Source organism: Solanum tuberosum, unplaced genomic scaffold (assembly GCF_000226075.1).
Source record: "Solanum tuberosum cultivar DM 1-3 516 R44 unplaced genomic scaffold, SolTub_3.0 scf00150, whole genome shotgun sequence".
Classification (NCBI taxonomy): Eukaryota; Viridiplantae; Streptophyta; class Magnoliopsida; order Solanales; family Solanaceae; genus Solanum; species Solanum tuberosum.
The window spans coordinates 719,104-740,926 of NW_006239073.1; the positions used below are offsets into that span (position 1 = coordinate 719,104).

General features: G+C 30.8%; 2 protein-coding genes across 2 annotated transcripts; one reads left to right on the forward strand and one right to left on the reverse strand.

Annotated features, from left to right (window-relative positions):
• Positions 1–10,117: 10,117 nt before the first annotated feature.
• LOC102586726 (hyoscyamine 6-dioxygenase-like) lies at positions 10,118–11,872 on the reverse strand. The gene is made up of 4 exons (XM_006352681.2): positions 11,595–11,872; positions 11,180–11,430; positions 10,512–10,830; positions 10,118–10,435 (listed from the first exon to the last, which is right to left on the reverse strand). Exons 1-4 carry the CDS (start codon positions 11,790–11,792, stop codon positions 10,190–10,192), a joined length of 1,014 nt encoding a protein of 337 aa, XP_006352743.1. The 5' UTR covers positions 11,793–11,872; the 3' UTR covers positions 10,118–10,189.
• Positions 11,873–14,580: 2,708 nt separating this feature from the next.
• On the forward strand, positions 14,581–20,363 carry LOC102587071 (uncharacterized). Its single transcript, XM_006352682.2, has 8 exons — positions 14,581–14,961; positions 15,798–16,055; positions 16,748–16,947; positions 17,061–17,411; positions 17,559–17,759; positions 17,953–18,023; positions 19,338–19,477; positions 19,637–20,363. The coding sequence occupies exons 1-8, from the start codon at positions 14,922–14,924 to the stop codon at positions 19,948–19,950; spliced, it is 1,575 nt and encodes a 524-aa protein (XP_006352744.1). The 5' UTR covers positions 14,581–14,921; the 3' UTR covers positions 19,951–20,363.
• Positions 20,364–21,823: the final 1,460 nt, after the last annotated feature.

The following is a 21,823-nucleotide window of genomic DNA, read 5'->3' on the forward strand; positions in this document are numbered from 1 at the left end:
TCCAACCAAATAAGACAGACAATGTAATTACACCAAATCCAATTATTAGGGTGGACTTTCCAATAGTAACTATTATTAATGAGAAAGCTGAGGACAATGTTATTTAACTAGTGTTGATATATGAATTATTGAGTACAATGATTTCCCATATTTGTGTATCGTGGTCCTATTTTATGAGCCCAGACGATGAAATATGAACCACATTAATTTACACTACAAAAGTTTAATGAATTTCATGTTATATATATACATTCATATCCTATTAAAATATTTTTATTATCTGTGTAATTTAATGTGTTATAATAGACATTTGTTATAACTATAAGTTGGTATACACCATATCACTTGTGTCTTAGTACTTTTTCTGTCCTATATTATTAAACAAAAATAAGGAATGGATTATCTACTCTTACGGGACAAAGCGAGTCTCTTTATTCTGAGCTAAAGAATTAATAGAATTCAATCAAATCTTTCCGAATAGAATTTGAACCTATGAGGCTATGATCAATCAATTAGCAATTGATCGACTCTACCTGCTTACCACTGAGCTATAGGGGAACAACAAGAGTTATCCAATAAGCACAATGACTCTTGCTCGGATAGATGGTGTCGATTTTCGGCAACTTGCTAAATTTCACCATGCAACAACCATTTATTTTTACACGTTATTAAGAAATTTTAAATAATTCTTTTTTTACTAATTTATCTTTTAATACATTTTATATTTATGAGTTTTATCCATTAATATCAAGATTAATAATGAAGATTTTTTTTTGCTTTACAATATTTATATATACTTTTTAAAAAGTGGCAAGTTTTTTTAATTTCTCCTTGATCTTATAAATTAATACCTAAGTAATTTGAAATAAATATTTGTAGTAATCTAGATAAATAACATAAGACGAGAAAATATATTAAATGAGTGGTACAAAAATTTGGTTACAAGAAATTACGAAGACCGTAGATGTAGGGTAATGGAAAGCGGGACAAGTTCGGGCCAATAAATGTCAATTGCCATGATATAATACAAATCAATGTTTAAAAAGGTTGGGGCGTAAGGTGAGACGTTTTGTACAGTACGGCGCAGGGCCGGCTCTATGTATACGAAAATAAGGCATTGGCCTTAGGCCCCCAATTTTAGGGGGCCTCAATTTTTTACCAAGAATAAATTATGTGTTAGTTTTTTAAAGAAAAACATTAATTATTTATGATAAAAAGTATATATTTAAAATTATTATTTTATTCTCTTCAACCCAATTCAAATAGAAAAAATCAAGAAAATATTGTTTTATTTTCTTACACTCTCTCTACTAATACTCACATTATTTTCTTACACTCTCTCTACTAATACTCACATTATTTTCTTACACTCTCTCTACTAATACTCACATTATTTTCTTATATCAATTAATCAATTAATAGTCAAAAAGTGTTGAACAAATTGAATTGTAAATTCTTTTTCCATTTCTTCTTAGATTTTCAAGCATTACAACAACCATAGTAAAATGTGGGGTAACCAAATTATCAACTTCATCAAAGCTATGGTTCTAACTCTTATATTTATTTGAAATTTGTCAACTTATTACTTGTAGAACTTTGTTAACAATTCATATAATGATTGTCCGAGTAAAATAATATTTTTCAACGTTGAATTAATAAAATCTTATTTAAAACTAATAATTGAAAAAGAAATCGAATAAATCATTTATATATAAAAAAAATATTAGGTAATACTTTGCATTTAAAAATGTAAGAAAAATAAATTTTAAATAAATGCATGTGAAGTTTATTTAGATTTTAGGCTTCTAATTAAGATTTCGCTTTAGGCCTCCGATTACGTTGAGCCGCCCCTGAGTACGTGGCGAGATGTAAGCCTCGAGACACAAGGCGTAAGTTTCATGGATCGACGGGGCATAGTCTCATTTATATTCAATTTTATAGTTTTATTACTAATATTAAACCTTTCAATGATTTTACAAATAAATTTTTATAAATGACCTATAATATATAGAAATTATATTATGATTTTTTTGAGATAAGTATTAATAATCAATAATGAAGAAAAAAAGTATTATAATTACTATTTGAGAAATATCATTACACCAATAATAAAAAATATAATTTAAAGCAAAAAAGATACAAAAAAATAAATTTAAAACGTTCGGGCCTACGTTTTTATGCCCGGACTTACTTTTTAGAATTGACGCCTTATGGATCTACTTCTTTAATTTACGCTCCGAAGAATTTTTGGTACGCCCCGCCCCGAGACTCGCCCCAAAAATATTTTTGAAAACGCTGATACAAATCATGTATATTTCACCTGAATTATTACATAAGATTTATGCGTTTATTTGTTAGTATAATCAAAGTTGAAGGATATAAATGAAGTTTTCTTTTCTACTCTATTCATCTCAAATTATTTGTTGTGTTTCTGTCTTACACGCCCCTTTAAATACATATTTGCTATATTTATGTGTCATTTTTTTTTATAATTGAGGTATTCAAGAATAATTATTATTACTACTAAAATGTGAAAAATAATTAAATTTATTTTAAATTTCTAATATGACATAATTTGAAATTATAATCAAGGCAAATCATTTGAGACAGCTAGAATAGTGTACTTAATTAATTTCTACCGCACAAATGGCAACGCTATATTGGTTTATAGTACTCCACCAATGGTATTACTGTACTTTTTCTGACAAAATGTATCAAATCCAAAGTATATTCCTTTGTTATTTTTAGAATTTCAATAAATCTTATTTTTTTATTACTATTGTTTTCAACAATTTTTGTAATTTTGTGAGAAATATTCGTGAGCATAAATTTTATCGCCATGAGTCCATGACCATCAATCTAACATTTTGCTTAACACTGAGATGTCTTTTGTGAGGATCTAAGATTTTATGAAATATTCAATATGATTATTTAAAGAAATAATCTCTTTTTATAAGGATCAATTCGAATTTAGGAAAAAATAGTCTCCAAGAAATCTCAATAATATTAAAATTTGAATATGAATTAAACTTGTTTCGTAGAATTCTACGTTAAATACATTAAAATATTAAATCTCTAGAGCTACAAGTTTTGCTTAATTTTGAAATGTTCAGTAGATAATGAAAGTTGAAGAAGATAACAAATAAATGAGGCAAAGGATTAATTGCATGTGTACTATTTACTTATTTAAACCAAAATGTTTAAGCCAACAATAAAAACATGATGTGTTTAGTAAAAATAAATAAATATATTATTTAACTTTTAATTAGTTTTTGACTTATAAACACTTTGCATATTTTTCAAATGCATAAACAAAATAAAAAATATAAATTATCTACTCATAAGCTTAATCAAACATCATCCAATTATTATGTCCAAAACCCTTTATCTATTAAGTAAGAACTTATTTTAGTTTAATATAAAATATATATTTACATATTAATTCTCCATATCAATTTATCTTCCTTACATTGGATTAATTTTAAAAAATGTATCCTCTTCTTTTTTATATATAATTTTTTAATTCTAACATTACACATGCATGTTTAAAACAGTAAATGAAAAAATATTTTGATATACTCTACATATTTTTGATATCTTATTAGTAGATTTCGTTATTATTGTTGTTATTATAAAATTATAAAAAAATAAAAAATATATCTTTTAAACTTTGTGTAAAATCAAATTTCAATAAATAAATTAAAATCGATAGAGTAGCTTCAAATTTTATTCAGTGGTGGGTTAGATTTTCAAGTTTGGAGAAATACACACGGGGAATTTCGACATGTGCAAAAATGTTGTGTCCATACATGTCGCTAGTAGATAGATCACAAATCAATGATAGACCTGAGTATGGACCATTTCAAAGAAAAATAAATAGGCGGATCATAACTCAATCTCTATCGAGTGGATTTTAGTCCAATTCATTTCTTCATTTGAATTTGTTTAATTCAATGAGTTCGTTCATGGGACACTCCTAAGCAGAGCACTAAAAAATTATTAAAATTTCAAATAAAATATAAATTATTTTTAATATTAAATAAAATTCTTAAACTTGGCGGAATAAATGTAGCAAATCAAATTATTATAGAAATAATTAAATTGTGGCTGCCAGCCTACTAACTAATAGCCAATAAGTGAAAAATATGACCAAAAATTGCAATTAATGTATAAAAAGGATGTTTTAATTTTTTTCCTTTATATGTCTTCGTAGTACATTAATAAAGCTACCCCACTATATTAAAGACCATTTTCTGTTAATAAGTCAATTGTACATTCCATCTGTCTATGCCATCAAGGTTATAAATGGGTGCCATTAAATTTTAGCATACTGGCAAATAAAAGTAGGTGTTCAATTTTTTTAAAGGAAAAATTATATTTTAATATGGTATATTGAATATTGAATTAAGTTGATTTGATTCAAGTTTGATTCGGTTTTTTAATTCAATATTTATGAATTATATCAATTATAAGAACAATAAGAATAAACCACAATTAAGTAAAACGTGGTTTAAATGGTCGGTGAAATACATAACAAGAGAAAAACCGAGAAATTAGTCCCTTTTTTTGAGAAATTAGATAAAAGCAAAAAAATTATCATTTGATCTTATGTTTAAACTTTGACAATAAAGTATCATTGTAGCCGGATCCAGGAATTCGAATCAAATAATTGAAGTTTTTTTTTTCATAAAAAAAAAAACAGAATCAAAACAGAATTAATTTAAGTCAGTATACTATTTCGATATTTATGTCAACCATATAAGCAGAGACCATTCATATTTTCTAGATGTATTACAGTACTCCTTCATACAGTAACCAAATAGAAAAGTGCAATTAAAAATACTGAATTAACGGATAAAAGAGTCTCAATTTATTTATTTTTTACCAAAAAATCAACGCAGGACAATTAAAACATAACATGAATCTCTTGAATTCAGGTCACAACTTTGAATCACAGCTCCATGCGAGTTTATCTAACCTATAAACTCATTAACATTTTTATTTTTATCCGATAAAAAATAATTAACACATTTAATTTTTTCAAAGATAATAGGAATATTTATCAATTCCAGAGAAAAATGAATGGACAATAACCTGTAGACAAAATTGGTCTAGGTTCTAACCACGTGTTTTAATTTTTATTTTCTTCTTTTATGCATCGATAATTACAATACAACGAGAATTGGAAAAGGACAAACAAATTAATGCGGAGATAGAAACTCTGCAAACACATTCATAATGTGAACGACATACTGACAATTTTTTTTTAAAAAAAAATCAAGTCTAGTTAATGATTCAAGATTTACATTGTCAATTTTTTTTATAATGATATTATTTGTTTAAATATTTTTTGATTGTTATAATAAAAAATATATTAGTACATCTAACATAGCAAAATTAGTTTCAAATTCTTTTTTATAATTATATTCAAATATAGTTATATATAAACAATGTAGATTATAGAAATGTCTGATTATATATATGATTCCAACATTTAAGATTATTAGCGCCAAACTTATACTATTTCTTAAAATATAGGTTCAACTCAAATATTTATTGTGATTTTAATTCACATTTATATTTGATATCGAAAATACTGAATATCAATGAATCTTCAAAATAAGAGTTACATCCTCTCCCTGTTTGTGTATATGCTATTATTACATTCCGTACTTCTTCTTTAAACTTTTATTTGTCTAGTTGGATTATGCACAATTCTTAAAAGATATTACCTGTTTGTGTATATGCTATTATTACATTCCGTACTTCTTCTTTAAACTTTTATTTGTCTAGTTGGATTATGCACAATTCTTAAAAGATATTACCTGTTTGTGTATATGCTATTATTACATTCCGTACTTCTTCTTTAAACTTTTATTTGTCTAGTTGGATTATGCACAATTCTTAAAAGATATTACCTGTTTGTGTATATGCTATTATTACATTCCGTACTTCTTCTTTAAACTTTTATTTGTCTAGTTGGATTATGCACAATTCTTAAAAGATATTACCATGTTTATTATAATATTTATATTATTTGATGTATAATCTTAAGTATTGGAAACAATTTAGGAAATAAATAATTAATAATGAGAATAAAACAAAAATAATAATTATTTTTATTTGATATGTTAAAAAAAAAAAAAAAAAAAAAAAAAAAAACGTAGCATATGTGGTCACTACTATGTTGAGACATGCCAAAAACATACTAATTAATAATCACTACTACCGAGAAAGTCCAAGATTTGTTTTTTGATGAAATTGATTTTTGAAAATTTTAAGCATCTAAGTTATACTTTTTCTTTAAAATATTTAATTTTTAAAAAATTCTACAGAATTATAAAATGTCACAAATTTGATAAATATAAGAAAATTTTCTTTTATTTTTATATTTTGTGTCTGATCAAATAATAACTCATAAATTAAGACGGAGGGAGTAATATTTTCCTATGTCGTGCTTCATGTGTGATGTGACTAATTATAAGTAGTTTCAGCAGAAATGAAGCTAATTGGACAAGCACATGTCATAGTCTGACTTTCAATTACGTATTGCCGCGTGTATATGTGATAAGAAAAATTATCGTCCATTTTTTAATATTTTTTTGTTGTTGATATAATGATCATGAAATTTAATTTATATATACAAACAATCTAAGTAATTATTACTAGTATTATATTTTCATTTTCACTTAATGTAGTTAATTTTTGTGCTATTTTCAAGATTACACATTCTAAATTCTTATTATTACTCTATGAATGATCTTATTGAGTAATTTTTTCATCTTTAAGTTCCTTTTTGAAGTTTAATTAAGATACTCTTTCTGTCGCTAATTACTTATCCACTTTTTCTTCTTTAGTTGTCCTTAAATATTTGTCCATTTTGATAAATAAAAAAAGAACGGACATATACCTTTTTCTTATTTATTTTTAATGTGAAATTCGTTTAATATGTACTCCATATATATCTCTTGTTTAAAAACTTAACTTACGCTATGGGTGTCATAAATATACCTCCACTCTTTAGTTTCAAAGGCTTCCCCATGTGACTCATCGCCTTTAATTCGTTGAGGTTCTCCCATCACTGTGCAAAGTTCTGCTCTAATAATATTTGTAGGTCCTGATTCAATTATTTAGGTACTGTCCACTGTAACGTACGCTTATATAATTTGTTATTTAAGTTTTAATTTAAAATGTATCTCAACATTATATTATTTCGGAGATAATTACCAGAACTTTTGAATTCACACTATAGCTAAATCATACTCCTCGTGGGAAGGATCACAACTTTTATAATTAGATTTATTTTTGCAATCGATCATACTACTTTTAAATCAAGAGTAAGATTGGGTAACCCATAATTAACCAAACATCATTGAATGTGATCAGCAACCCATTAAGCCAAACATCATTTTTTTTGTAGTGGACCAAAACAAATGTAATTTTTTTTTAGATTGAAAAAAAAGAAGATCTTATAATATAATTTAAATAAAAAAAGATCTTATAATATAAGCACGGAGACTAATATTGTGGCCATATTCATCCCTAGAAATTAATACTAATACTTTTTCGTCCCATATTAATAGTCCATTTTCTCATTTACATGCTTTCTCAACAATCATAAACAAAAGAATAGTTTTTATTAATTTATTCCTAAGAAACCTTTTGTTGGAAGATAAAAGAACCATGCATTTCACGTGGACTTTTTCTTTTTAAAAATTTGGATAGCCGACCGTAAGAGAAATGAGAAAGGAATTATGGGTTAAAAAATCAAATCTTCGTCAATAAATTGAGAGCTCAAATAATCGTCCATCTAACCTACTAAAATTTCTCATGTTCCGTGGGTTGATTTTACATTTTAAAAGCAATTACATTTCACATCAAGTACAGAAGAATTCAATTTTCTTTTGTATTTACTTACATTTTAAATGAAAAAGATTATCACGTGAACTTGGCTGAAACCATATTATATAATAAAACAAGCTCAATAATTGTTATTACGAAATGATATATGTCTGCTTTTTCATAAGCTTTACAACAACTAAAGCCATATTTATTATCTTTAGTACGATATTTGTCCCACCAATTAAACAGCAATTCAACTATCAAAATTTTTCGTTGACAATTTTGCAATATATATATATTATTGTGATTGTGGGGCGACATATATACTGCGAACACAATTCGTTCCCCCCGACGCGGCATATTTTTCTCATTTTAATATGTCTCACATAATTCACTAACTTTTTTTAGAGGGTTTTTTATGAATGAGTTCTGACCACTTGTATAACGTTTATCCTATATAATTATCACTTATATAAGGTATTATTCATAACATGTGTGACATAATGTAAAACTCTATACCTAACAATTTCAAGATTCTTGAATTCATTTGACAATAATCAATATTTTGAATTCACTAATTTGATAAGCTCGTATTAATCATAAAATTCATTAATTTTCAGACTTTTTACGCATAAGGTTGCATTGATATAGCAAAAGATAAGAAGTATTGATCAATATCACACTTGTTTGGAAATATCTTTTTTCAGAAATTGATTCAACTATAAAAATGACAGTTCGATTTACTAAGTTTACGTTAAATATAATTTTATTCTGCATTTTTGCAAAAATTCCTGTTTTCATGTAAACACTAAAATATGTTCACATAGCTCTTAGAAATTAAAGCAAAAGCTAATACTAAGCTCTGCATCAAGATAGCTATTAGTATAACATTGTTGAACATATTAGATTCACATTCCTCTCGTTTTTAATGTTTTATTTGTTAGACGGACCATATAACAACAAATATTAAATTAGAGTCTAATATCGTATATCTAAAAGGTAATTTTTAAAAGACTATATTTACACAATTTTTAAACATAGGCGCAAAAACAAATGAATGTCTCAACAGGTATGCTTTATTAGTTTGATTCTCTTTCATGAATCAAACACGTGATATATTTTTTTTATTTTTTAGTGACAGTCGATTGAAATTTGTAACAATATGAGTTAAATATATATTCTGTCTGAACACTGAACATAGACTATAGCAACGCTAATTTTGAAAAAATTGATCAGGTTCATTTCACCCGTGTTATAAGCATTTAATACTATATTATAAAATAACACAAGAATCTAAATTACTATGCAATTCTTCTACAGAACCGACAAAAGAATCAAAATAAAGAAATCGTAAAAAGAATTTTGAGAACAATTATTGAATTAGATGGAAATTATTCATATAATAGTCCAAAGCAAACTGAAAAAATGTGTAATTGATGATCTTTTGGAATTATTAGGAGAAACTAGAGAATCATCAAATGTCTCCAAAACCAACACTCTTCTATTACCCAATTTCCAACTACGCACACACCTATACTTAAAAGAGCTTATTACCCTATGACTTACTTTAAAATGGATAAGTATATCTCAAGCAAATTGTTGTAAAAACACATGTGTCTACTTATTTAATTTTACATAAATTTAAATGATCATATGTGCATAAACATAAATACCAATTAATTAGTTGAAGTTAAAATACGTTTATGGATTATACTTTTACCTTTCGAGTATCTAACATTGATATTTAATATGCATCATTCAACACGCTTTTCCAAAGCCTTTATGAAAGACCGCTCTACATCGAGCTTGTTCCCATGTCTTTTGCGTAAAAAATGATATACTAAAGTATAAAAAATTGAAGTCTATATATATAAAATAATAACAAAGCATATTATATATAGAAATATAATAAATTAAAGCACCTAATTAGTTAAACAAAGTTTATAACAAGAACTATATTTAATGTTAGATGATCAGAATGAGTTCAGTACTTCTTATGAACTGGTTGAGAATCATTGAGAGAGTTTTTGTTCATGGCCTATTAAAAGTAGAATATGCTTTAGTACATAAAAAATAAAACCCTATCCTAATTTGCTTTGGTTTTGTCATTCTCTCCTGACATTTATTTATTCGAGAGACTGAGACGTAGTTAAATATTGTTGTTTTTTTCATATTGAAACGAGACAGGGTCAGTATATAGAGGAAGAGAACTATTGGCTGTCCAATAGATAAAACATAATAATAATCATATATATAAGCAAGAGTAACATATACATAGTGTAGAAATATATTTTATTGCAAATTAAACGATATATATAGTCACACACACACACATAATTAAGCTTAATTAGAGCTTGTAAGACTGAAGTACAGCTTCGAAATCTCCATGGTTTATTGCATAGGTGTGCAAGAACTCTTTGTACTGATAAGGCTTGTATGCTGGAATATTTGTTGTGTTTTTAACCAAATCACTTGCAGGTTCAATGTGACAATCTGAAGAAGGAATCACAAAATTACCAACACAAATTCGAGTTTCTTTTGAATTTGTCACTGCTCGATGAATCACACTTTTTAGCTTATTGTTACTGATAATCTGAAAAATAAGACAAGTTATCTACCGTTACAAAAAAATTTAAAGCTAACGATAATATAATAACATGAACATTTACCTGTAATTGACAACCAATGATGACCACAAATGCATTAGGAATAGGTTCAACAGCAATCCATTTTCCATCCTTGAAGATTTGTAAGCCATGAACATTGTCTTGAAGCAAAATTGTAAACAAATTTGGGTCACAATGGCTATGCATTCCAAGGGCCAAATTTGGGTCAGGACATGGAGGATAATAGTTCACTAATAGCATTTGAACTTTGCTTAATTCACCTCCAAAATACCCCTTTTCAAGTCCTAATCCTTCACTAATCACATCTGAAATCTTTGTGATTAGCTTCCTTGTTTCAATTGAATACGCACTAATCACTTCTCTGAAATTTGTATTTAGGAAACAAATTAAGTATCATGGAAAAAATTACACTATATTAATTGTCACGTAAAATTGGTCAACCAAAATGAAATTTGTCCCTCTATTTGAACTATTGCTTTAAAATTACCCTATGTTATGTTCTCTCGTGTCACCAAGGGTTGTGATAGGATAGATAAGATTCAGTAGTTACAAAAGTCTTGGATTCGAGCCCTTATGTGACACGAATCTAGATTAGTTGGAGCCCCAAAATAGGCAACACTAACAAGAAAATATGTAATTTTAAACTGTACGTAATCTAAGGTAGAGACGATAAACTTGACCAACAAAAATAAAAGGATAGAAGAAATTACCGATAACGAGTTGGTTTTTCTGGCCAAAAAGGCAAGTAATGTTGGAGAGGATGACAATGATGTGCTAAAGCATCTCTCCAATAATGTTTATCTTCATTGGAATAATTAATGGTGCTTGTGTAGAGTTTGCATTTGCTATTTGGGTCAACTGAGTAGTACTTTGCTTTCTCTTTAGCTGGCATGTTAAAAAATTCTTTCAACACATCTACTGTCTCTTCCAATAATGTTTCTGAAATCCCATGGTTGATCACCTGTTTTTCACAAAATCAACAAATATGTTATAAGTAACTTTTACGCTATTAGTATAATTTAATTAACCAGTTATAACAGCCCAGATAACATGCATGTCTTATTTGTCAGTGTACAAAACTTAAACTCGAGAGAAAAACATGGAGAAGAGAGGAAATTAGAAAACCTGAAAATACCCAAAATCCTGGCTGGCTTTAATTATTTGTTGAGCTTGGTCATGTTCATGAATAGTCAAGTCTATAATTGGACTGCTACCACTTAAAGGAACAATAGGTTCTCCAGGTCTTTGATCTTCTGGGAATATGTAACTTTCAGGCAAAGTTTTAACATTTTTGCACCAGCTTGACACTAAATTATTTTCCATATGATCAATTAGATGTTGTACGTACAGTTTCTAATAGTTCACACAAGTCTATGATCATATTATACAAAATTAATAAGAAAAGTTGTTTGTCTAGATAATAAAATTAACTTATGGCTTTGATGTAAGATTGAAAGAGATCGATGTTGTCATATTTATTCGATTATTAAAGGATTTGATGTTTGGATTTTTGTTGCCAAATTGCCTTATTTTTATTTTAGCCTTTCTCTTTCAATTAATCAAAACATGATTAATGCTGTTGAAACGAATCAGATTCCATTACAAGGAATACACTACAAGTTTGTTTCTACTTATTGCCACCCCCATTTTTTTTTTTGATAAGTGAGACATATAACATATTATTTGTCAAATTCATGACGTTACACCTACCCCACCTATCATTTGTTGCAGCTCTAGGCCAAAGCCTCCGAAGGTCAATCATTGAAAGGAGAAATATTAAAAAAAGTTTAATACTGGATTCTTTAATTAAGGTCATTTCCAGTACGTTCATGAGAATTTAGTAATTACTGTTTCACAATTATATGTAAAGCCAAATTGTGTTGTTGGATACTAAAACTACAACAACCACCGATAGAACTCAAACCCCAGAAAACTGGGCTCGACTATGTGAGGACTGTGTTACATTTAAGCTCATCTCGGACCATATGATATATGAGTTACCTATAAAATAACACTATTCTTAGAATTATTTATTAGTAGCTTATTTGATGTTTGAGATCATTTATATTATACAATTATGTAATAAGTGAATCTATCCAAATCAAAATTAGAAATTGTGGCAATAAAAATTCTAGACAACGTTGTCACACTTTATAAGTGTGGCTACAGGGAATAAAAAAAAAGTGTTGCCAATGAGATGCTACAAAGCGTTGCCTTTGTAACTCATCGGCCACGCTTTTTAAGCGTAGCTGCTACGGCAAAACTTGAAAAGTGTAGCCTAAGGTTACGCTTTTTTAGGCCACCCAGAAAAAAAGTGTTGCCTTTTATCAAAGACCACACTTTTTGCTAGTTAAGGCGAAAGCCTAAAATGTTGTAGTGGTTAAGGAGTCCATAAGCTTTACAGAGGTTTCGTGTACAGGGATTTTAATTTGTTAGAAGCTACATGAAGGAAGAGAGAGATATTCAAACCACGCCTTAGTTTACAACATTGAATATTAATTAATTGTAAGTAAATACAACAAAGTTCCCTCACACAATAAGAGAGAAGTTCAAGCTAGCTACCATATGTAAAATGAGCAGCTGCGCTATACCATGCATGACAAAATAGTACTCTTATAGTTCTAAAATACTTGCAAATGGAAAGATGTTGCAGAAAATTACCTCCAATGTTTAGCATCAGGTATAGGAGGCACATCGACCCTATGATATTTTGATAAAGAACCTGGACGCCACCACTAGAATCCTGAACTAACATTGTTAGAAAGGTCGGTCGAATCCCAGTGGTTGTGCCTAAGGGCCAGTTCTGGCTCAGGCCAAGGCCGTAGATACTCCTTCCTTTTAAGAGGTATAAAAAGCGTTGCCACTTTGCAGACCGTCCATCTGAAAGTAAGTCCAGCACGATTATATTTTTCTGACCTTGGTCATATTTTCCATTATCTCCTTTCTGCAAGCAAGTATCAAAATGATATGACCATATATATAGCACCCAAAGAAAGAAAGAGCCTTGAATATTCATAGCTTAGTCTACTCTCACTCGCTCACCTCCAACGGATACATATCATTCACTTGTAGTTATATGATATATCAATGAGATGACTTATAGAGCGAAGAAAATTCAGCTGTACTGTATGACAGTATCATTTGGTCATTCTGGTGTCAATAGACCAAAGGACCGTTCAATCGCAAACCGGTCCCAATTAAGTTTGTGTCTGCTATAAAAATCCTCACAACTCATATTGCTCCAAATAAACTCATCTCAAATTAATATTACACAACAACAACATACCCAGTGTTATCGCACAAGTGAGGCAAATCACACAATAACAATAAAAAGTACCACTCTTAAAAACATAGGAACTACTAGGGCATGCTATATAAAATATCTATATCTATTCAATTCTGCTCAGGTCAAATTTGTTCTAATTCTAAAACAAAGGGCAGTCCGGTACTCTAAAGCTTCCGCTATATGAAATCAATGCCCTCTCTGAGAATTTCAGAGAGGGGTGAAGGGTAAATGAAGAATCTTGGTATCTTTGTGATACCAGAATCTACAAGCCCTTTTACACCTGCTTTTGTGGATTCAAATTCCCTCTACTTCTTTAGCCCAATCATGAAAATAAATTTAGGATGCAAGACTGGGTTTACTACTTTTTTTTGTTTTCCCTTCAAACTGGTAGCTCATCAGTTGTAATTTATGAACAAACATATGCCCCCATGTGGAGGTTGACTTGCCATTGTGAAAATGCTAAAGAAAGCATGCGAAAGTAATTTAACCAGGTAGTAAAACTGGTAGCATTTCTAATCGGATTTTTTTTTTCATATTCAAAACTCGAATAATGAAGGTTGGAGCACTCCACTATACCACATAGGCCATAGCTATAAGAAAAACCTATTTCATTTTAAACTTGAAAATTGAAATTTCTTATAAGATTCTCGTTTACAATTAATAACATATTTAAATATGTTTTAGAGAAATTTTCAAATATATAGTGACATGTTTAGAATTAAAGTTTCTCAATATATTTTGGTGTAGATAAAGAATTTAGTTCTGTTATTAGATTCATGGTAAGTTAAATTTTTATTAAATGAAAATAGTAGTAGTAATATATTACATTTAGGTGGCATTTGGTTTGGAGTAGTGAAATAGGTTTTTCTTATAGCTATGTGGTATAGTGGAGTGCTCCAACCTTCGTTAATCGAGTTTTGAATATGAAAAAAATTTCGGGTATCAATTTTTGACCATCCGCCCCAATTTGCCGCACCCAAGTGCAGCGTCGAAACTCCACCGCCTATGATCCCAATTTTATATAAAATTACTCTCTCATAATCTTACTTTGCCCCTCAATTTTATTCCATTTGGAGCAAAGTTCCACTCTTGAGTACAAAGATATCTTCTTTTTCTTCATTCTCGCACTTTTGGATGAGGCTGTTATTGTGGGTGCATTGAAATTGATGGCTAATCGATCTCTGAAGCGTTTTCTCAACAACATAGGTCAGTTTAACTCCCCCTAATGTTTCCAATTTTTGGTTTTCTTTGAGTTTCTGAAGTTCAACTCTCTGCATTTCCTCCTCTCCTAAACCTAACATCTAATGGCAGCTGCGTCAATTTATGGGATTGAGCATGACAAGAAAAAAATAATATTTTTTTGTTCATTTTCTGAATTCTATGATCTTCGATGGCTGAAATAGAGCTGACTGGATATATAGGGTTCACATATCTGACACTAGCTACAGGTAGTGGTGTAGTTATTGATTGATTGCTTGTTTGGTTGATAAATCAGCTGATAAAAGAATTGGGGAAGAAAGACAGTAGGGGGTTGGCCTTTGGCTTGAGCTCATCCCCACACACTTTGCCTAGTGCGATTTACCTCTTCTGTGTGATTTGCGACCAGACAACAATATACCCAGTGTAATCCCACAAGTGGGGTCTAGGGAGGGTAGTGTGTATGCAGACCTTACTTCTACAAGGTAGAGAGGCTGTTTCGGATAGAATGGGGTTCCCCTGTTAACCAAAACAAAATGAATTAGGGAAGAAAGATTGACATTTCTACTCTTATGCATAAGAATAAAATCCACGGTCCGAAGCAGAATTTTGATTAGATACTTATCTACTTTTTTTTTTCCGTCGTTAGAAACAGAAAATGACACTTATATAGTATGTACACAGTTGAATCGGGAGGCTTGTGGGTAAGTTAAAAGGTTACAGAAGCGAAAACTAGTTATATGTGCTGGATAAATGATCTGTTGGTATTTTATTGTTTGTTCTTTTAATTTAGAATATCTAATCTTTTGAATTATTTTAAAGATAATTGTAATTGTATCTGGCAGAATTCAGTATTGGTATCTCAAGGAAACATGTCTCCAACCAGAGATCTGTCTACAACATTCTTAACCGGTATCAATCAAATTATTCAAACACAGATGGTCATAAGCCTGAAGAGAAGAGCATAAGCCATGGTCCGGGGCACGGTAAATATAATATTGACAATGGAGATTTTCATGATAATAAGTGGAAACTAGAGCTTGCTTGGCTCTCTAAAGCTGTTGAACCTGCGGTCCAACTCTGCAGATGGGCTTTGTCAACAGGTTCGTTTAACCTCCACTATTACAACTTTACAAGGCATTGATGTTTCTCTGTGATGCTCCATTCCTATAGTAGCTTCAAGAGTTTGGACCTACAGAACAATGTCATGTTGCAAAGGGTGAACCGCCAATGTCATACTTGTGACATTTAGAATGAACTAGGACATTCCTCAACTAGTTTGTTGCTGTGAATATTTAATATAAATCAATTTTTGCTGTGGTTTCTACTTGTTGTTTGACCTCCTACGTATAGGATGTTTAGAATTCATCTGTCGTTTTTAACACTGTGGTTGCAATTGTATTTATCGATCTAAAACAAATGGATTCAATCAACTTGGCATGGATACTAAATTAAAATGAATTCACATCTTGCTTTAAGTTCTGGAAACCAGTCGGCTGACATGCAGACCCTTCGATCTGTACTCTAGTTCAAATTCTATCTCAAGTTTAGGAGGAATGCTTTTGCGTCTTACCAAAACTAGCTCCAGTTGTGAAGGCTGATTTAAAGAAAAGTAATTCCAGGTCCTTAGGATCATATTGATAATTTGAAAAATGATTTAAAAGTTCACGATAGATTTCAAGTAATTGGTTTAATCTGTACTCTAGTTCAAATTTGATGTCAAGTTTAAGAGGAATGCTTTTGCGTCTTACCAAAACTAAGCTCCAGTTGTGAAGGCTGATTTAATTCGTTGCAGGAAATGGAAATGGAGACAAACTTCCACCGACCAATAAATCTCTTGCAGAGATATTTGCCAGCATTCAACGTAGTAAATTGGGACTTCAGGATTGGAGTCTCACTGATCTTACCATAGGCCTATATCTAATATATCTTCAGCAAGCATCCACCAGTCCTATTGAGGATGTTACGGGTGAACAGATATACTCTGATTTGATAGTAAATACTAGAACCTTATTAAGCGTTTGAATTCTGACTAAGCCTGCCTTCTCAAAATTCAACTTTTTTGTATTGCTATTTGTGACTCTAACAAGATAAGCCTTTCTGATTAGGTTCAAGATCTCATCTACCACACTGAATTGGCTAAGGGTTCTTATAAAGATTGCACTGCAGCACTTGCAAGGAATTGTATGCTCCGGGAAAGTAATGTTGTCAAATTCATAAAAAATTCCAGTGTGTTGAGGCCTGGATATTATATAGGAATTGACAAGCGGAAAAAACTTGTAATTCTTGGAATACGTGGAACTCATACAGTATATGATCTTATAACTGACATCGTTTCTTCAAGTCATGAAGAAATCACGCTCGAGGGTTACTCCACTCACTTCGGAACTTCTGAGGCTGCCCGTTGGTTCCTTATTCATGAGATGGGCACCATAAGGAACTGTCTTGAGAAACACAAGGTGGACATCTTTTCATTTGCAATTTGTTTTCTTTATATTGACCCACCAAGGAGGAAAGAAAAACAAAAAAGAAAAATCTTGGACTAGTTTTCATGTGTATGTAAACCTCTTTTATATCCCCATTTAGCATGACTAATTCATCCACAGGGATTTAGGTTAAGGCTTGTTGGTCATTCCCTTGGAGGTGCAACAGCTTCATTGCTGGCTATCATGCTTCGAAATATGTCGGCCCGAGAGCTTGGTTTCAGTCCTGATATTGTGTCAGCAGTTGGATATGCTACGCCGCCATGTGTTTCTAGAGAACTTGCCGAAAGTTGCTCTGAATATGTCACAACAGTGGTAATGCAGGTCAGTAACCGATCCATACAGTCTATTTTGTTGTTTTTTTTTTCCTTCTTAAGATATTTTAATAATGAATCAATAGCAGAATACTTTTCTCAGATTTTTGTTTTTATCAACTTTTATTATGTTTCCCAACTAAGTTCTTATTGAATCACATATTGAATTGACTGCTGGAATTTCACTATGTTTTGTGATGCAGGATGATATTATTCCAAGGTTAAGTATTGCCTCCCTCACGAGGCTTAGGAATGAAATTCTTCAAACTAACTGGTAAGCAAATGTAATGTTAAGGATGGCCCTTGGTTCATCTCAATTATTCTGCTGGTGTTGCATTAAAGCTGATATCTGTGGCAGTGTGGCCCTAGATTGCATATAAATGTACTTGCATATCATGCAATTAATAGGTTATATTTCAGTATCTCAATCCTGCTGCTATTTCTTCTCTCTTTCCTTTCAGCATTTGTAATTCAAAAATTCTAGAACCAACTGTTTCTTACTAGTTGCTACAATATATGAAAGTCAGAATGACTTTTACATTAAGGACAACATACGAGTAACAATTGATAGGGTCTGCAAAATGGTGTTTTCCTTTTTCCCACCCCTTACAACTCCTTTCTTGCTTACATCTCCTTACACGTGGAATATACAAATCTTATAAGTTGAAAAGAGTCATCAATCTTGATGCTTGTCAGTTGACGGGGTAAGCTACATGAAGCACTCTAATGAAGATGAAAGATCTTTGGTTTCCTGATAAACTCGGTCTCTTCGCAACTCCAGAATTTTACTCTCCTTTAACCTTGTCCAGAATTTTACATGAAGCACTCTCATGCAGTAGCTTTTCTTCTTTTTCCTTTTAGTGATTTGTGGTAGTCAAGTAGTTCAGTATGTTATGTTAATTGTGAATTATTATTAACCTTACCTTGTAGAAGTTCAAATTGGCATACAATTGTCCCATTGTCCATTGATTATGATATTGCTTCTGCCGTGAATTCTAGCAGCCTAAGTCAGTAGGACATGAGTTAGCAGATCTTGGTTGGGGATGGAATTGAAGGAGGCTAGGGAATGGAATGAAGGAGCAATAGTGATCTGGTCATTTGAAATTATAGTTAATGATGTAAGTTTGTAAGATGTAGCTTGCATGGTTTCGAAAGCAACATGTGATGTTACCAGCCAATACCGGAAGTGTTTAAAACCATAGGGAGGTAATCTGAATCTTATAAGTTATTATAAGCTAGAGAGATAATGAGAATGCTTTGCTACAAAGAGTTAAAAGGGGAAAAAGGCACTAGCAAGAGCATGGTAATTAATGAAATGCTCTGGGGCAAGTGCAGAGAGACTTCGAGACCTAGCTTTGCTGTATGCTGAAATCACAAGTTCTGTTTCTTCTTTCTCTTTTCCTCTTTGTTGGGTTTCATCTTGTACCACCTGTAGGATTTTTGGGGGTCAGAAGTTTACATAGATTAAAATTAAGCATTTTAATGTATGCAACTGAGGAGATGTGGAAGGAACAAGTATAAAATTGAATGGATGATTCCAGGGAGATCACATTCGCTAACCTTTTGTTTTCTTCTTTATCTTGTCTAGGGTGAGTGTTCTTCAGAAGGAAGACTGGAGAGGTGTCGTAGACTTATTTACCAATGCAAAGCAGGTTGTATCTTCTGTGCAAGATGTAGCTCGGAGACTTGCTGATTATGCTAAATTACGAGGCCAAACTAAGCACTCTGGTACGTTCATGAGCATTGGAATGGCTTGTACTAATTCTATGTTCCAATTACACTCACAAATGTTTCCTATTTGTCAATTGTCGGGGGACTTTGGGGTATGTGATTCTAGACATCCTTCAATATTTTCAACATACTCAGATGTTAATATTACCTGTACAGAGTCTACGGTTCCACGTGTTCCTAATACCTCCAACTCCAAAGTCAATACATCATCTCTTGTGAGACAGGAAGGCGATGCTGAGTTGTTTGTCCCCGGAACTCTTTATATTTTGAAGAGGAATGCAAATGCAAGAAACGAAGGTAGCAGTGTGGAATGTTTCACACTTTGGAAGAGACACTCAGGAGAGCATTTTCAGAGGATACTGCTCTCAAATAACATTATTTCTGCCCACAAGTGTGATAGCCATTATTATGCATTGAGGGATGTTCTTAAAGGTTTGCCTGGTTCTACCGATGAAGCTGTTTTCCGATGAATAAATTTCACATATTTGCTCTTTTCGTGTAAAACATTGATCTCATCATCCCACGGCTTGTGGGAGGTAGCTAGCTGGTCCCCTTGAGAGTAGTTGAGGTACGTGCAAGCTGACCCTTATCAATACGGAGAAACAAATAATGGCCTTGTTAGTTGCTTTACAGGTAAAACATTTACATTGTCCTCAAAGATAAGAATTGTTGTAATTTTCAGCTTACAGTTATATTTTTTCCTGTAGTACCAGGAAATCTTCCTGTATTTTTTATTTTTCAACTATATCTTTTTGATTTTCATTAGTAATTTTTTTAAAAAAAAAACATGTACTGCTATTACAAGCATAGCCAAAAGGCAATCAAGCTATATGTATCTTGAAAATAATAAAGTTACAAATGACCAACAGCTACAATTTGTCAAGCTAATTGGATTTTTTTGATATTTTTTTTCTTGTACCATTTTTGAAACTGATTGTATTTCTTATACTGTTGCGTGGATAATGTTAAGACTCAAGTTTAATATTCCTGTCATATATGTTTCAATTTTAATTTGTTGTCTAGTGTTTGCAATAGCTGCGAAATTTTTCACTGGTTTGACATTTGTTCATAATCTTTAGATTCATAATTTCATAGGATATTTCAAAATTATTATCTTTATTCCACCAACCAAAACGATACCATGATTTCTTGAACATTGAATAGTAACATGCTAATGTATGTTACTTTTTTGTCCTGGACTGCAAGAGTGGAAGACCAACTAGATGATAAAGTGATGGCTTTTTTTTTCTCTTCTAAACTAGTCTGCTAATAGACAAATTTGTCTGCCTGTTTTAATTCACTTTCATGAAAGTGCACTTTTGTATATTCTTTTTTGTTCCTTCTTTATTCTTGGTCATTATTGCAACTTTTGGTAAGACCTTGCCTTCTTAAACTTGAAATTTAATCAACAAAAGCCCCCACCCATCTTGTACTTACATATAACCAAACTAATGGCTTCAAGCAATAATTGTTTTTTTCTCTCTCTTCATCCTAATTTTAATGTCGTTTTAGTATAAGAAATTATTTTAAAATAATTTTCATTTTAGAAATTTAACATTAAAGTTGACAATTGTTTTCAATTATACGTTTAAGATTAAAGAAATATGAACAATATATAAGAGGAAAAATTAATCTACCTTTATTAAACAAGATACGTAAATGAGAGTGAAAAAAGCTAAAACGACAATTTAGATGCGACGAACGTAATGTTTTTATTTGATGGAGTGTATAGTACTCATACTTTTAGAAATCCGTCTTTATCATCTCTAAACTTGTTTAAGAAACTTAATTTGTTTGGTAGGAAAAGCAAAAACTTAATCATGTTCCACAGGAGATTGGTTTGACCTAAGCTAGAGCTACTTAAATTTGTTGATCATTTTACAAAAGTTGCAGGCGATCAAGGGGACATTTTGTCTGAGAATTCGAGTACATGGGCTTATCATGATTACGAGATATTAAAGTTGTAAATACTACTTAATGTTGTACTTAATTAATCACAACTTTCACCCTAGGTAATTAGTGGAAAAATTGATTTAGTACACTGTACACACTTCTCACCTCCAACGTGTGCTTGCCTTCAAAATCATAATCATGAAGTGTTCCTAAATCATATTATTGTGAGCGTGTTTTTGAGTGTCTATTATATATTAAGTTAATTGTTTAAAATATGTCATCTCTGTTTATTTTATGCATTAGCTTTAATAAGACGTAAAGTTAATCTAGGCCTATTTCAATTAAGGCTAACACGTATAATTAAAGAAGATAACATATACTAAGTGATTAGCTGATCTATGCAATGGACAATTAAAATTATGCATAAAAGATTTTTCAAAATTTGATTTG

Bases quoted from the DNA above. Each gene is read 5' to 3' on its own strand.
- LOC102586726 (XM_006352681.2), bottom strand. From the start codon at position 11,792: ATGGAAAATAATTTAGTGTCAAGCTGGTGCAAAAATGTTAAAACTTTG. The intron at 11,431-11,594 runs GTTTTCTAATTT...TGTGAAAAACAG, and splicing joins AGGATTTTGGGTATTTTCAG to GTGATCAACCATGGGATTTC. The intron at 10,436-10,511 runs GTAAATGTTCAT...CTTATTTTTCAG, and splicing joins TCATTGGTTGTCAATTACAG to ATTATCAGTAACAATAAGCT.
- LOC102587071 (XM_006352682.2), top strand. From the start codon at position 14,922: ATGGCTAATCGATCTCTGAAGCGTTTTCTCAACAACATAG. The intron at 16,948-17,060 runs GTAAATACTAGA...CTTTCTGATTAG, and splicing joins AGATATACTCTGATTTGATA to GTTCAAGATCTCATCTACCA. The intron at 18,024-19,337 runs GTAAGCAAATGT...TATCTTGTCTAG, and splicing joins GAAATTCTTCAAACTAACTG to GGTGAGTGTTCTTCAGAAGG.